Consider the following 16,708-nt stretch of genomic DNA (forward strand, 5'->3'; position numbering starts at 1 on the left):
CGCAGGATTGGGGCCGAGTGTTGGGGGATATGCTATTCCATAGGACAGGCATTACAACACAGATACTTCCTAGGTACCATCAAATGGCATTGTTTCATAGAGACTCTGAAGCATGCCCAAGTTGTTGGACCATGTTGGATGGGCAAAAACAGAATGAAGTCCCTAAATTAACCAGTTTCGGGTATTATGAAGGATTTTACACGTGCTAACCAGCACTTAAACTATTCAGATTTTATTTATTGATAAGAAAAACTATCTCCAAATGTTTATTTACATAATTCCAGTAATTTGCAGAAAAAATAATCTTTCCTCAGGGGCTACTTGCATCATTAAAGAAAAGTTTGCAATACAACAATTAATGAAAGCTCATGGGGAAATGAGTATCTCTCATTCCCCATATTCATCAAACAGATTTACAAGTAGTCCTCAATGTTTTGAAGGTCTGACAGTCTGGAATTGTGTATTGGAAAGGGTGCTTTATGACCTATAAAGCACTTCTGGTCATCGGCAACATTGCATAATCACCCTGATGTTCATTGATCTCAGTGCCTGGCAACCTGTTTGTATTTACAACCGGTTGTCAAGTGCCCTATGAACATGTGATCGTCATTTGCAACTTGCTATGCTGGCTTCTCCAAAAGTCAATGGGGAAGGCAGCACGAAAGGATTGCTTGTCTTCTCAGGGGTCTGGCTGAAAGAGCCACCTCCCTAGGAAAGCTGAAGGATTTTGGGTCTGTTTCTGCACCATGCCAAAGAAGTTTCCTTCTGTGCATGGAGAGGAGCTTAATTAATTCATCAAGTAGCTCTTCAGGCAGCTTCCTGAGGGAGATGACAATGAAATCCAAACAGAGAGCAATGAGTCAGCATGGTAAGGAGCATCGGGTGCCTCAGGTGGGTGGATAAATACACGGGAGACCTGGCACAGGCTATGTACAAGTGTCTCTCCACTCATTGCTTGGATTTTGGAAAGAAAGATTTTCAGCTCCTGAATGGAGCTTCCCAGAATCTCCCCTACCCCTGAGATACCCAATGTATTTCTTATTTGGGACTCTATCCACTTAACGATTCACCTAATCACTTAACAAGAACCGAAGTGGCTGGATTGTGGTCGTTGAGTGAGGCAATCAAATGGGCAGTCACATGATGTCTTGTTTAACAACCATTTCACTCAACAACCAAGATCCAATTGTGGTTATAACTGTGCAGGAATGGGCTAGATTTTAAATTATCGGTTTTAAATTGGGTTTTATTCTATATTTTTAATTCTAAATTAACGGGCTTTTTAGAATAAGTTTTTTAATTGTTTTTTATATTGTATTTATATGTTTTTAAATGCCTGTACACCGCCCTGAGTCCTTCGGGAGATAGGGCGGTATATAAATTTGATTAAATAATAAAATAATAAATAAGTTGAGGGCCATGGGTACAGCAATAAAATAAGATCTTTGAGATATGCTATCTTTGGTTACTAGATACTGAAATTTAAAATAGGAATCTTCGTGTTCCAATAAACAAATTAGCTGACATTATAGGGATGAAATAAATCCAGAGATTACATGCTTTAAATATGTATTACATTTCTTTTCAAAAAAGGCTTTAAGCAATAAACTATTGTTTCATGCTAACAAAAATGTACGGTTCATGCTGCTGCAATGTTTTATAGCCCCTAATATACTTGAAAGATATCAATTCCTCAAAAGAAAGTTTATGGCTGGACTAGATGAACACTCAATGTCCAACCCAAGAAACATGAAAGGAAATGTACCACATTTATCATTTTAAAAAATCTCAATCCAAATGGAATTTGAAGAAGAAAAAAAAACCTCTTATTCAAGGAAAAGTTACAGCAGACACAGCATTTGTAGCATATGATGTTCCACATCCACAGTATTTTCATGAAAACACATCAGGACTGCAAATTTATAATAAAATATATTTATACCATCATCTTTTTCATCTTAGTTTGGTGTGTATCTTTTTATTTGTTCTTTGGTGTGTATCTTTTCAGTGTTGTATATACATTCACAAAATTATATACAATACCCTTCCCACCTATTAGGCCCAATATCTATTATCCCAATGATGGATTTGCTTTAAAAACTTAGTAAAACAACGAAGTAGAAAAACAGACGAATCCTAAAAAGAAGCCCATTTATAATAAAGTGACAGCTCCTCTATTCAATGTCATAAATGGATTGATTTTTAAATACCATAGGTTCATAATATTATTCTATTCCCTTAGGGAGATCTCAAAATTGAACAGCAGTTCTAATTTGTTTAATTTGTAAATTTGTTTCTGCCTATCCTGGGAGGACTAATTAAAAGCCACAATTATTATGGCCATGTACAAAAACTGTATATGCTTAATACATCTTGCCTATTACTGACAACTAAAAAAATCAACAGGTTTGCTTTAAGAAAATCCACCCTAAATAAATAAATAAATAAATAAATAAATAAATAAATAAATAAATAAATAAATCCTTCAAACATTTTTCCCATTGTTAAGGCAATTGCATAGAGGAGATTCTGAACTGGGTTTTGTAAAAAAAGAATATATTATATAGGTCCTTTTTATTAGTTGTTAAGCCTGCTTATTAGAGCTGCGGAAGTGAATTTATATAATCCAACTTCCTACAATTTCTGTCCCAGAGTTCTCCAAACAGTCCACAAAAAGCCTAAGAGCTGAACAGCCCAAAACAGAAGGCTTGGGAAGCATCATCTCAAAGAATCAACTAGGCCCATATTTGCAGGAGAAAGTGTGTTTTTAGCTGATCTGCAGAAATTCCACCTCACTACAGAATGGCTCATGCTAGTCACTTACTCAGCAAGGACTCTTAACAGGACATTGCTGGAAGCTCAAGACAACCACTGAGAAAAAAGTAAAGCAAAGACAACTTCTACCAACTCTAATACACATGCTTAACTGTAAATCCAACCATTTGGCTAAGTGAAAAACAAAAGTGAATTAAAATAGCCATACAGCAGCATTCCGGCTTTGTAATAAAGGCTTTGTATTTCTTATCAGTAATCTGTGATCTGGATCCATAGAATAAGGCTTGTTCACTTTTGGATCTTTATCTTGCTGCTCATCAGATTCATAGAAATTCTTTTCACTGTATTCTTCCAGAGCACCATTCTATAAAGGAAAATAACACTCATTATTTTACTTTTAATTTTTAAGTAACATCCAAATTATAAATATGGTATACCTTTTAAATTTTTCCAACACAGTAATTTCAAATCAGAGTTTAAATATATCAAGGGATTTTTTTCCAATTTAAAAGAAAAAGGATATATTTGTTCTTTGGATCTTTGACATTTAATTGGAAAAATGTCTAGTACCTAGTATCATGCCCCGCCCAAAATCAAAGCACAAAATTCTAATTAGTAGGATATATAGTGTGAAAATGCAATTTAAATAATACAGTAAATATGTTTTTATCATATGCCAATTTGTTCTTATAACATAATTAGAACATGTCCAAGATGGAAATTTCTTGAATCCAACTTGTATTCCAAGAAGAAAATAATTGTTCTCTGGTTATTTGTAGGTATATGGCATTACAAAAAAATAAGCCTATTTATTTACCTACCAATCTCTAAGTAGATTGTGTATGATAGATAGATAGATAGATAGATAGATAGATAGATAGATAGATAGATAGATAGATAGATAGATAGATGGATGGATGTAGGTGGGTAGGTATGTTAACAGAGTTGGAAGGTACCTTGTAGGTCATTTAGTCCAATCCCCCGCCCAAGCAGACCCTACACCATTTCTGACAGATGGCAGTCCAGTCTCTTCTTGACAGCTTCTAGTGATGAAGCTCCCACAACTTCTGAAGGCAACTTGTTCCATTGTTTGATTGCTCTCGTTGTCAGAAAATTTATCCTTATTTTTAGGTCGAATCTCTCCTTGTTCAGTTTTCATCCATTATTCCTTGTCTGATCTTCAGGTGCTTTGGAAAATAGTTTGACCCCTTCTCTCTGTGGCAGCCCCTCAAATATTGGAATAATGCTATAATGTCTAATAGTTAATTAAGTCTTTCACCATTTCCAACTATAATCTGTGGTGATCACAACTATAAACAATTATATCAGATGTGGACATATCATACTTCGATTTTCAATCCTTTCATAATGATCATGATAATGGAATTTGCTTTATAGCGACCACATGCTGACTCAGTATGCTCACTGGGCTTTCTTATATGATCCCAAGATCCTTTTTCTGATTAGTGGCTTATGAATCTGAAGTCTCCTCAATTGCAATCAAACCTTCGAGGGCCACTGAAGATGTTACAAATTAAGGCTGCTTATGTTGCTTTAGTTATTCACAATTTTTCATTTACTCATTTGAAGCTGCCAGACAAGATCAGAAGATCTTAACAGAAGTGTAAAGTTAAAGAAGTTCCAAGTGGAATGTGTTCCAGTTTGGGGTGAAGCCAAATGAAATAAGAAAACCTAGAGTAGTTTTTAACACATACAACTGAGGACAGATATCTCAAAACATTCTCTTGATCTAGACCAGGGGTGTCCAAACATGGCAACTTTAAGACTCCCAGAATTCCTCAGCCAATTTGTTGGCTGAGGAATTTTGGGATTTGAAGTCCACAAGTCTTAAAGTTGCCAAGTTTGGACATCCCTGAGCTAGACTAAGTAAATCTGCTAACTGTGAGGTTACTGTAGCCAGAGGGAATATTAGGAAAGCTTACAGATGAGCTTTAAGAAATCATCACCTCTTATTTTTCTTTCCACAGTAACCACCTTCTTTCATGAATTTTGGAAATAGGCCTGCAAGGTGATGTGGTAGTTTATAAGGAAGTTTCATGCTGAGCCAATCTGTGTAGAATTCTTATAAAGAAGCTAGAGACAGTCATTTGTCTATTGAGCAGGAAGAGAGAGAGAGAGAAAAGAGACCTGGCTATCTGTCAGTCAGTTAAATAAACATAGGATGGAAGGGACTCAGAATAGGAATCCTCACAGACTATTCCAGATAAATGGTTGATAGCCTTTGTTCCAATATTGGAGCATCCTGTACAGAGTAAGGAAGATGACCTTGATGGAAACGTGCAAAAATCATTATCTAGACAAAGGGTAAACATTTTTAAGTACTGAGAAACAAGGTAATATTCCAAAGGGCTCATGCAGAAGCCTGATTTACTGGGATATGGGGGAAGAGGAAGACAGGTTCAGCGCAGATACTGATATTATAGTCAATCTCAATAAGAGTAGTTCTAGTATTCCCATGGAACTGATTTCCCAGTCAATTTTACCTAGTAGAATTGACACATCCACAATTCTAGGAGATAATTTTATTGCTTGATAGTTCTCACAAACATGAAATTCCTACTTATATCAAGTTTGGATCATTTCTATGAAATTTCCATCTAAAGAGTCTTGTCCTGTCCTTGAAGACTCCAGAGAATGAATCCACACCTTTTTTTTCTGTGATAGTCCTGCAAGTCCTGGAAGACTACTTAACTTAACCTGTCTTTCCTTTTCTTCAGACTAGGCATACTCTAGTTCTTTTTATCATAATTCATAAGATTTAGTTTCTCAGCCGTTTGCTAACTTTGTTGGTGATACCAACAAATCTGAGAGGGGTGCTTATTTTTTAAGATTTTTTTAAAAATTACTGAGGTCTCTATTTTTTCATAAATGTACACTCAACAAACTGGAAATGAGCTGGAAAAAAGCATTTATTCCAAACCAATGCAGATCAAGCTACTTCAGAGATCAGGATCTAGCCTCAAAACAGAGTAGGCAATAAATCTATAGCTTTAATTCCATTTCAGTAAACAATCTTCTAAGTAACCTTTAAAGTATAATATTTATTCTTGAATGTTCAGTAAAAAACTGTTTCAACAAGCTTAAGCAATTTTCATTTTAGAGGACAAAAAAGACATCCACTTATTATTTTTTTAAGAATATTTCTATACCATCACGGATTCTAAGGTCAGAATAATATTCATTCTCTTGTCACAGTAAAAATTAAAGGACATTTAACAAAATTAAGAAACACTTTGGATTTTCCCCCTTATTTGTTAGATCTCTTTAGCAGCTGAAGCAAAGTAATTCAAAATTATTAATCTACAGGGAGATACGCATTTAACTTGGGAAGGAAGAAGAGGAAATTGTTGAAAAGAAAGGTAAATTCAGGAAATAAATATGCAAATATGCATTTTAACATTCTTGAATGTATTAATCTGAAAGGTTTAATTTCCATTTTCCTGCATCAGCTTTTTTTTATAAAATGTCATGCCCTATAAATATGCTGTTATTTTCTATAGTCAAGTACCCCCTTAACAAATCTTCTCATTAATATGTAAATTTAAAGTCAATCGGTCTTCTCCCTGACAGCACCATGAATTCCTAGTGCACTGTATAATCGATTTTGACTTGGCAACCACTATTTATCAAAGATGTCAGTTAGAAAAATTATGGAAAATGCAGTACAATTGATATGACTGCAATATACTTTGTCAACATTTAATTGTTCCTCAAATCATACATTTACATATAAACAGACTAAATACTGATCTATAATGATGCAGATAAGCTAAATTAAAAATCTGTTTTATTACATAAGAAGCTTGTTATATGCTTATTCAAAAAAAGTACTAGAAGACAACATGGGGACCTGCTGATTGTTAGATTTCAGAGATTTCCTTCTGCTATTTTAGCATCTAAATGAGAAATCTGCTTATTTATTTGATTTCGGCAGCAGTATCCAGATAGATAGATGGATGGCTTCCTTTCCCCCTCCCCCAATGCCATTCCAAAAAGCCTTAACGACTTGGTTGAGATCTTTATCAGATATGTGTATATATGTGGATGTTGTTGGCCAGTCTTACCATTTTGTTCTTTATTTTTCTTTATAACCCTATTTATCTTGTACTTTCTACAAGTTTGGTTTTATTTTGGGTCATCCAGAGTCAATCTAGAGTGAGGCAGTGAATTCTGCTATTTCTTATATATATTTATAAGAATAGGAACTAATCATTTATTTACTAATGTCTTTTTCTTGTCATTCTAAGACACCGTATGTTGCATTGTGTCTATACTATTTAGTCTCAACTTAAGTAAACAATAGTTTAGCTAGAAGATTGCAAATTGAGTGATGCCTTGATAATATATCTATGAATGACCAGTTGCTGCTATTTCATATTAAAAACCTGAAATATCTTCCCATAAATGTGAAAGCAAAAGTTTAAATGTACCTGTGCTCATGAAAATGTATGGAAATTAAAGATGTTTAGTTTCCAATAGTCACTAAAAGTTAACACTGGCTTGATTAGAATTAGAAGAGAACCAGAAATTCATGTAGACAAATATGAGAAGCACTATTGAAATTACTGGGATGATCTTATTAATTGGCACTAGAAAATTATAATTTTTTAAAAGTTAGAAAAGCTAAAAGAAAAGGTTGCAACTGTTTATATAAAAAAGCTATATACCTGAGCAGACATTCAGGAATTAGAACATGGAAATTTGAAAGTATCTGTGTAAGAATAAAAGAAAAGAGAAAACAAAAGTGATACTATTGCAGTTTTTAATAAACCGCCTTGCAAGCAAGAGACATGGTTGAAGATTTTATGTATCAGATGACTAGACTTTGAGACGTATGCAATAGGGTAATGGGAGATCTCAATTATCCTGACATCTACTGGGAATCTAACTCAGCCAAGAGCCAGAGGTCCAACAAATTCTTGTCCTCTCTTACTGACAACTTCATTTATTAGAAGATGGAAAAATATCAAGGAGAATAGGTTAAAAAACTGAAAGGGACTGGTAACTTGGGGAAAGTGATTGTGTTATCTTTGGATTTGTGATATACAAAGGAGGAAGAACTGAGAAAATCAAATCTATACTGGTCTGAAGCAATTGGAAAATGTTATTGTAATCCTTGACTAGATGGAAAAAATTCATGAAGACTGGAGAATAACAAATATTACCTCCATCTACAAAAAGGAGAAGAAACTATAGATTTATCAGCTTGACATATATAATAGTCAAGGTCCTCGGATTATTAAACTGTATGCTTTAAACATTTGGATATGCAGGTGACAATTAATAGGAGTTGCATGGCTCGTTGGAAATATACGGTTAATAGTTTGGTAGAGCAGGAGAATGATTTAATTATCTAGTACTGGACATCAACAAAATTTTAGACAAACTCTCTCATAATAATCTGCTTTATGGAAAGATATAAAAATGAACTATGGGCCAGACAATATCACTGTTAAACAAACTCAGAACTAGCTGAATAACCACATCAAAGAGTGCTTGTTAATGGCTCCATTTCAATTTCCTAAGTGGAAGTTTTAAGTGGAAAGCTCTGTTCAGGGCCTTGTGCTGCTCAGCATTTTAATCAATGACTTGCATGAGTAAGTTGAGGGGTCACTTATCAAGTCAGAATATGACAGAAAGCTAGGAGGGTTGGCTAATAAGTTAGAGCAGAGAGAGAAGATTTTAAAAGCCAGAGACAGGCCTGAGCAGTAATGAGTAGAATGGAATTTTAATAGGGAGACATGTCAAGTTCTGCATCTGGGGGAAAAATGAAAGGGAGAAGTGTAGAATGGGTGTGAACCAAGCAAGAGTATCTATAACAAAAGATGGGTGATTGTCAGCCCTCCTGTGTAAACCATGATAAAGTAATTCTATTTTATTAGAATAGTAGAAGGCTACATGAACAAAATACTGCAAGTCTGAAGGTACAAACTGTCATTTTTAACTGCCTGAACTATTAGGGTGGGTCCTCCCTAAGTTTCTTCCTCTGGCTGTTTGGAGGCTCTCTTTTGCCTGTTTTCAAGGCAGCATCTTTTCCCCTCATCCCCCAAGGACATCAACACATTCCATGACAGTGGCTTTTTCAATCACGTTGTTCAATATGAGCCAACAATGATACAATTGCTATAGAGGCAATACAATCATGGTGGACTATAATAGGCGCATAGATGATGAGATAAAAAATAATTGTTTCACTGTGTTCAGTTCCACTCTGATCCAATTCACTTGGAATACCATGTCCAATTCTGGGGATCATTGTTCAGAAAAGACAGTGGAAACCTTGAGTAAGTTCAGAACACCTCAACCAAGATATTGGGGAATATAGCCTCCAAGACCTGTGAGAAATACTTAAAAGGATCTGGGTAAGTTTTGTTTACAAAATAGATACATGAATCATATATCTATGAATTATATGAAAGCAAGATTGTCACACAAAATATGGAGTTGGAATATTCTGAGTTGCCCACAGGGCAGGACTGATGGGTTAAAATTAGAAGGAAATAGGTTCAGAGTAGACATTAAGAAGAACTTCCTGACTATAAGAGCCAATGGAACAGGCTGACTTCTAAAATAATGAGTTTCCCATTGCTAGAGAATTTCAGTCAATGCCTGGAATGTCATCAAAAATGATATTATAGATCCTGAACTAATATGGGATTTGACTAAATAACATCTAAGGTATCTTTCAACTCTATGAATCTATCATTCTACCAACATTCCACTCGTAAAGAAATTCTTCCTCATCAGGGAAAGGGATCTGAATAACCAGGTAGAACACAGATCAAGCATGAACTAGCAGCTGCCAAAACAGCCAATGCACTATTGCAGCGGTCACCAACTAGTGGTCTCTGAACCACTGGTGGTCCATGAGAAAATTTTGGTGGTCTGCAGAAAAATTATTTGAATTTTTTATATTGCATTAAATCAGGGGTCCTCAGACTACGGTTCCTGGGGCGGATACGTGCAATGAATAGTTGTGTTGCTGAAGACAGTCTCCCCCTTTGGAGTCTTTTTGTGTGGGTCGGAGGAGGGCAGAAATTCCGACTTGGGGTTTGCTTCAGTCTCCTGGTGTGGGGCTTTGGGCAAAGGCTAGAAGGAAGTACCACTGGTGGCCAAGAGCCAGAGGGCCTTGTTCCAGTGAGACTGCATCATGGCCTGGAACTGGCTGATCATCTCAGCCCTCTGAGCCTCCAGGTGCTGGTACCTGGCCTTGTACTCCCACAGTTCTTCCCTCTGCTTGGAAAGCCTATGCTCGTAGTCCTCAGTGAGGTGCTTCTGCTGAGCCTCCTTCTTGGTCAGATCCAATTTGAACTGAGCCAGCTGTTTTGCCAATTTTTTTTCGTGGTGGCTGCTTAGCTCCAACAACTACTTCCTGTTGGGGCCCTAAAGAGCCTGGGGAAGCGAGAAGTGGCTGGGACGGGAGGGGCGAGTAGAGGCTGGCGAGACACCCCTCCACATAAGTGACATCGAGTTGCCCATACTCACTCGGTCACATGACCACCTAGCCACGCCCACCCAGCCAGTCATAAGGCAGATCATATTAGTGGTCTGCAGAATTTAAAATTATGAATTTAGTGGTCCCTGAGGTCAGAAAGATTGGTGACCCCTGCACTATTGGGCTGCATCAAGTATAATATTGAATTCATGAGTAGTGAGTTCCACTCTACACAGCACTGATTAAATTTTTTCCAAACCAATGTGCAGAACTGATCAACATTGGAAACATTTACAGATAGCTCTGATTTAGACACCACCATTGGGACTGGCAACTTGGTCACTAAGCAAAGCAGTCATTAAGTGAAATGATTGCAACTGTAGTTACAATTTTACTTCAGCTTTCCTTTGTTTTACAACAACAGAAGGATACAATCCCAAATAGTGTGGGAATCCAAATGGCAGGGAAGGTTTCTAGAACTTGACTTGTAGGGGAACCAGATTAAAAGACAAGTCTTATAACTTTTTTCTCTGTACAAACACACACCTCCCACCTTGGAATGTTTACCTCAGCCCTAGGATAATTATTAAGGAAAAAATTGTTTGTATTTACATTCATTGGAGAGGAAGGGATTACAAGAGAATAAGCAGACACACAATGGAGAATACACAGAGAATGGAATGTGGTAATGCCAGCTATTTACCTAGAGTACTTAGAAGGCACAAGACTTTATTGTAAAACTGATTAGGGTCTTATCAATTTCAGTCAGCCAAGTGTTCTAATCAAATAATTAAGGTCACAGAGCTGAAAACTTTTACAGACACACTGCATTGGGGAGAAAAGCAGTTCCCAAAGAAAATGCTTGTTTAGGGTTGGGGGGGGGGAAATGAGTTAGGCACAGGACATAAATACTGATTGTAATGGCAAACATGACTGAGAGAGAAAGAGCCACTGAGAAGATTGTATAGCCAGGCATTGATCTCTGAGAAAGTATATACACAAGCATTGATTGTAAGATTACTTTTTCATTGAAGTTATAATTGCAAGCTATCACTGCCTGAGGCTAAATGAGGACTACCAGTAGATGCAGCTATTATTGCCCAAAGGAGGCATATCAGTTATTGAAAGCAAAAGTTCACATACTTTTGCTATACAGAGATGTATGTATATACATATTGTGTGTGTATGTGTGTAAGTGTGTATATACACACACACAGTGTATGGGTATATATATATATGTACTGTGTATATGTGTGTGCGTATATATGTACATATATATACATATGTACATGTGTGTATATCTACACATATGTGTGTAGGTCTTTGGTTATATGTGTATATATATACACACATACACACACATAAGTGTGTATGTATATATGTACATATACATACACATACACTTTTTTTGTGTGTGTATAAGCATTACTACTACTGTTTGATATAAATTATTAGTGCCAAGATCTGAAAATATATTTGAAAACCTGCTTTTAGCTATTCAAGACAGTTTTTAAGTGGCTTACCTCTTTGCAAGGGCTCACAAACTGCGTTCGTGCATACCGAGTTAGCATGTGAACAATAACAACCTGTCCCCATTCTTCCACATCAATTAGTAGATTACAGAGCTTTCGGTAGTTCTTGTGAATCAGATCTATTCTGTCTGGACATACTTCTTCAAATGCCATCACGACACTCCCTGCTACAAGCTAGAGAAAAATAATTTAAAACATATAAATGGTCAATAATTTTGCCTAAGAATCTTATTCTAAATTTAAACATGATAGGCTCTAAGGCAGGGTTGTCAAACTCGTGGCTTGCGAGCTGGATTCATCATGCACTGACCACGCCCACTCCTAGTTTTGCGATGGAGGAGAAAGTTGCAATACATCACATGACAACCCCATGACAACATGAGTTTGACATTTTTTTTTAATTTACATTTATATCCCGCCCTTCTCCGAAGACTCAGGGCGGCTTACAGTGTGTAAGGCAATAGTCTCATTCTATTTGTATATTTACAAAGTCAACTTATTGCCCCCCCCAACAATCTGGGTCCTCATTATACCTACCTTATAAAGGATGGAAGTCTGAGTCAACCTTGGGCCTGGTGGGATTCGAGCCTGCAGTAATTGCAGGCTGCTGTGTTTTAATAACAGGCTATCTTACAGCCTGAGCCGCCACATCCCTACTCTAAGGGATAAGTGAATTATCAAGAAGCAGGAGAGAAAATGATACCAAAGAGGTCTGCTCACAAATAATTGCATTTATTAGGTGCAATAATTTCATTTTGCACCTTTGGTATTACCCATGTCTTAAAAATCTGATTTTTTTCCCAGAAAGTGCAGCAAAACCAGAGGTTTTGGAAACTGTCAAAACCAAAAAGGTGTTAAAAGATAGATTCTTAATCTCTACACAGATTACACTACAGAGTATTACATGATTCTACCATTTATCAGTTTCTATAGTTCTTCCAAATAACAGCTGACATATAGAAGTCTGCCTTAATTTTTACTAGCTTTCAGGTTCAAATAACAGTATATGTAAAGCCTGCCAAAATTTTGAGACATAAATTGTAACTTTTACAAAAATTGTTTATTACTGTAGTTACTTATAACTTAGGTGCTGAAGTCAAGTTTTTGTTTTTCAATGAAAACAGTTACTAACATTACAAAATTCTCAAACACATTTTTAAACAATTGATTTGTAAGCATGTAGAAACCTACAAGAAACTTGACCAATAGAGTTTTATCAAGTCTAAATCAAAGCAAATCAACCTGATTCCTTTTTTAAAAAATAGGGTGAGCCATTTAATTGGTATAGAGAATGTGGTGAGCCTACTTCATTTAGTGAAGTTTCTTATGAGATTTTAGTAGGGAAGACGACAAAAAGTGAGGTAGATTATGTCACGTTTAGATGGCTAGAGAGATGATTAAACAGTTGTATGAAGTATTAATGGTTCTATGCCAAGTTGAAAAAAAATTTTGAATGGTGAGCCACAGAGTTCTATTTTAGAACTGTCTAATACATTCAAAATTGATTTGGAAGAGGGATAAGAAAATATGATCATTGCATATGACCATAACTTTTGCAGTCTGCATAAAGATAATAGCAAACACTTAAAGGGCATATCAATCAATCAAGAGGACTCTGACAGTCTAGAACAGGCCTGTCAAACTGGAGGTTCATGGGCTGGATATGTCATGCACAGGCCATGCCCACTTTGCTGGCTGAGGGACTCTGGGAGTTGAAGTCCACAAGTCTTAAAGGGACCAAGGTTGGAGACCTCTGGTCTAGTGGGCAGAAATTAGCAAAATAAAATCTCAAAAAGGAAAAATCTGAAATATTTTTTGCTAGAAAAGGAAATAGCAAAGTCATAAGAATGAAAATTAGGGCAACCATACACATTAGTCACCAGAATGAAAACTTCTTTATTTCAGTCAATAACCAACATAAAACAATAGTGAAGCAAAAATACTAGATCAGTCACTAAAATAAAGTTCCTTACTCTACTAAAATGCAAATATTTGTTGTGTCTCGCTCGCTTTCCCCGCAGCCAGGTCTCTCTTATCTCCTGCCAAATGCTGATGAATGTCCTGGCATGCCTCCAGGCCCCAGCCCTGGCACCATGCCCAGACAGGCCGAGCAAGAAGAAGGGCCTGACGTGCCTCCAACCCCCAGCCCTGGCTCCATGCCCAGGCAAACGGAGCAACTAGACCCCCCCTCCCCCATAGCATGTGAGCCTGAGGAATGTAAATTACCAACAGCTGGAGCCTGGAGAGATCCTCGCTTCAGGAGAATTGGTAGGCGACGTCAGCAAAAGGAAGGGAGGGCAGGCCTGGATAAGTGCTGAGTCATGGAGCCACACCCCATGGCCTATATAAAGGATCTGCTTTCTGGCATTCTCTGAGTCAGGCAAAGTCTACCTTGGATTGCTGAAGTCACTTCCTGGTCTCCTGCCTGCCTTGAGAACTTTGTTAGGACTTTGGCAGAGCTGCAGAGGCACGCCTGATACGGACTTCCCCGACCCGGCCGTCAGCGGAGGAGTGGGACATGACATATTTGTTTCAATGTTAGACCCTTTCACATCCAACTAGAAACAAGACTGTAATTCCTTTGTTATAAGCTAATTTTACCACTAGGGTAGTACTGATTTTTTTTTTTTTTTGCTGATCTCTGGAGGGCCAGGGATAGGGGTTGTTCCTCTGCCCTGGTCCTATTAGACCTCTCAGCGGCTTTCGATACCATTGACCATGGTATCCTGCTGCGCCGGTTGGAGGGATTGGGAGTGGGAGGCACCGTTTATCGGTGGTTCTCCTCCTATCTCTCCGATCGGTCGCAGACGGTGTTGACAGGGGGGCAGAGGTCGGCTCCGAGGCGCCTCACTTGTGGGGTGCCGCAGGGGTCGATCCTCTCGCCCCTTCTGTTCAACATCTATATGAAGCCGCTGGGTGAGATCATCAGTGGCTTCGGTGTGAGGTACCAGCTGTACGCGGATGACACCCAGCTGTACTTTTCCACACCGGGCCACCCCAACGAAGCTATCAGTGCTGTCCCGGTGTCTGGAAGCCGTCTGGTCTGGATGGGGAGAAACAGGCTCAAGCTCAATCCCTCCAAGACAGAGTGGCTGTGGATGCGGCATCCCGGTACAGTCAGCTGAGTCCACGGCTGACTGTTGGAGGCGAGTCATTGGCCCCGATGGATAGGGTGCGCAACTTGGGTGTCCTCCTGGATGAGCGGCTGTCTCTGGAAGATCATTTGTGGCCGTCTCAGGAGAGCGTTCTACCAGGTTCGCCTGGTGCGCCAGTTCGCCTTTCTGAACCGGGATGCCCTATGCACGGTCACTCACGCCCTCGTGACGTCTCGCCTGGATTACTGCAACGCTCTCTACATGGGGCTCCCCTTGAAGGGCATCCGGAGGCTGCAGTTAGTCCAGAATGCGGCTGCGCGGGTGATAGAGGGCTATCCGTATGACACCTATCCGTATGACACCTATCCTGCGCAGACTGCACTGGCTACCTGTGGCCTTCCGGGTGCGCTTCAAGGTCTTGGTAACCACCTTTAAAGCGCTCCATGGCATAGGGCCGGGTTATTTACGGGACCGCCTACTGCTACCGAATACCTCTCACCGACCCGTGCGCTCTCACAGAGAGGGACTCCTCAGGGTGCCGTCAGCGAGGCAGTGTCGTCTGGCGACGCCCAGGGGAAGGGCCTTCTCTGTGGGGGCTCCCACCCTCTGGAACGAACTACCCCCAGGACTTCGTCAACTTCCGGACCTCCGAACCTTCCGTCGCGAGCTTAAAACACACTTATTCATCTGCGCAGGACTGGATTAGATTTTAAATTTATTGGTTTTAAATGGGTTTTATTTTTTTATATTGTTTTTAAACATTCGGCCTTTTAGAATAAGTTTTTTAATTGTTATTTTAATCTGTATTTATGTGTTTTTATTTGCCTGTGAACCGCCCTGAGTCCTTCGGGAGATAGGGCGGTATATAAATACGATTAATAAATAAATAAATAAATAAATATTTGTACCCTATGACTGTCATTAAGTGTCGTACCTTAGAATTCTTGATGATCTTCTCTTTTATGTACACTGAGAGCATATGCACCAAGACAAATTCCTTGTGTGTCCAATCACACTTGGCCAATAAAAAATTCTATTCTATTCTATTCTATTCTATTCTATTCTATTCTATTCTATTCTATTCTACTGAAAAAGAGCCTTTCCCCTGGCCAGCTCAGAAGCAAACAGAACTGACAGCAGAGGAATCAAAGTTACTGTTCTCCTTCCCAGTCTCGCTTGCACCTATTTGAATTTCTTGTACCTATAGTTGATCAGGACAATCAGTAAATGTAAAGCTGAGCCTAGAGAGCACCTTCCCAAATAATTTGCAGCGTACCAGTTTGTCCTATGTAAACCACTCATTTTTTCCTTTATTTTTTCTTTCTTTTCTTTTTTGCTGTACTAATTATTTGCAAGGAACCTTTCAATGTTCCACAACATTTAAAATTCAAAAACAATTGCAAATACCATGTCTTTCCTCTGTTAACTGTTAGTTAGAATATAACATAATGACTTGTCACTGTGCATTACCTATTATCTTTTCCTTAACTGCTATAATTGAATTTTGTTTTGTTTCAAACAACATGCTATGCAAAACAGATAACCTGACAAGACTTCTATATGAAACAACTGATACATATGCAGTTAAGCATGCATGTGAAGGTTTCTAGCTGCAAATTAATGTCACATTGTAGCAGAGAACTAGGAATCCGCATTTCAACCTCTAAAATTTCCCCAATGATTTAAAATAAGCAATTAAATAGAAATACAATTTACTGAAATGGTACTTTCAGAAAAAATATTAAATACAATGATATTCATGTTACAGGTTTTCCCTATTTTTCATTGACATCTGCTTTATTAATATGCACCTATTATTACAACTGAAAGAAAACAGCTCAGAATATAGT

General features: G+C 38.1%; 1 protein-coding gene across 3 annotated transcripts in view; it reads right to left on the reverse strand.

Annotated features, from left to right (window-relative positions):
- The window catches only part of AP3B1 (adaptor related protein complex 3 subunit beta 1), a 184,193-nt gene that overhangs the window by 118,230 nt on the left and 49,255 nt on the right, over positions 1 to 16,708 (reverse strand). For all 3 annotated transcript variants that reach the window (XM_058169359.1, XM_058169358.1, XM_058169356.1), the window contains 2 exons: positions 11,755 to 11,937; positions 2,984 to 3,139 (listed from right to left, as the gene is read on the reverse strand). In XM_058169359.1, the coding sequence (XP_058025342.1) occupies positions 2,984 to 3,139; positions 11,755 to 11,937 (339 nt within the window). The remainder of the gene's footprint in view (positions 1 to 2,983; positions 3,140 to 11,754; positions 11,938 to 16,708) is intronic.

Source organism: Ahaetulla prasina, chromosome 2 (genome assembly GCF_028640845.1).
Source record: "Ahaetulla prasina isolate Xishuangbanna chromosome 2, ASM2864084v1, whole genome shotgun sequence".
In the NCBI taxonomy this organism is placed as follows: Eukaryota; Metazoa; Chordata; class Lepidosauria; order Squamata; family Colubridae; genus Ahaetulla; species Ahaetulla prasina.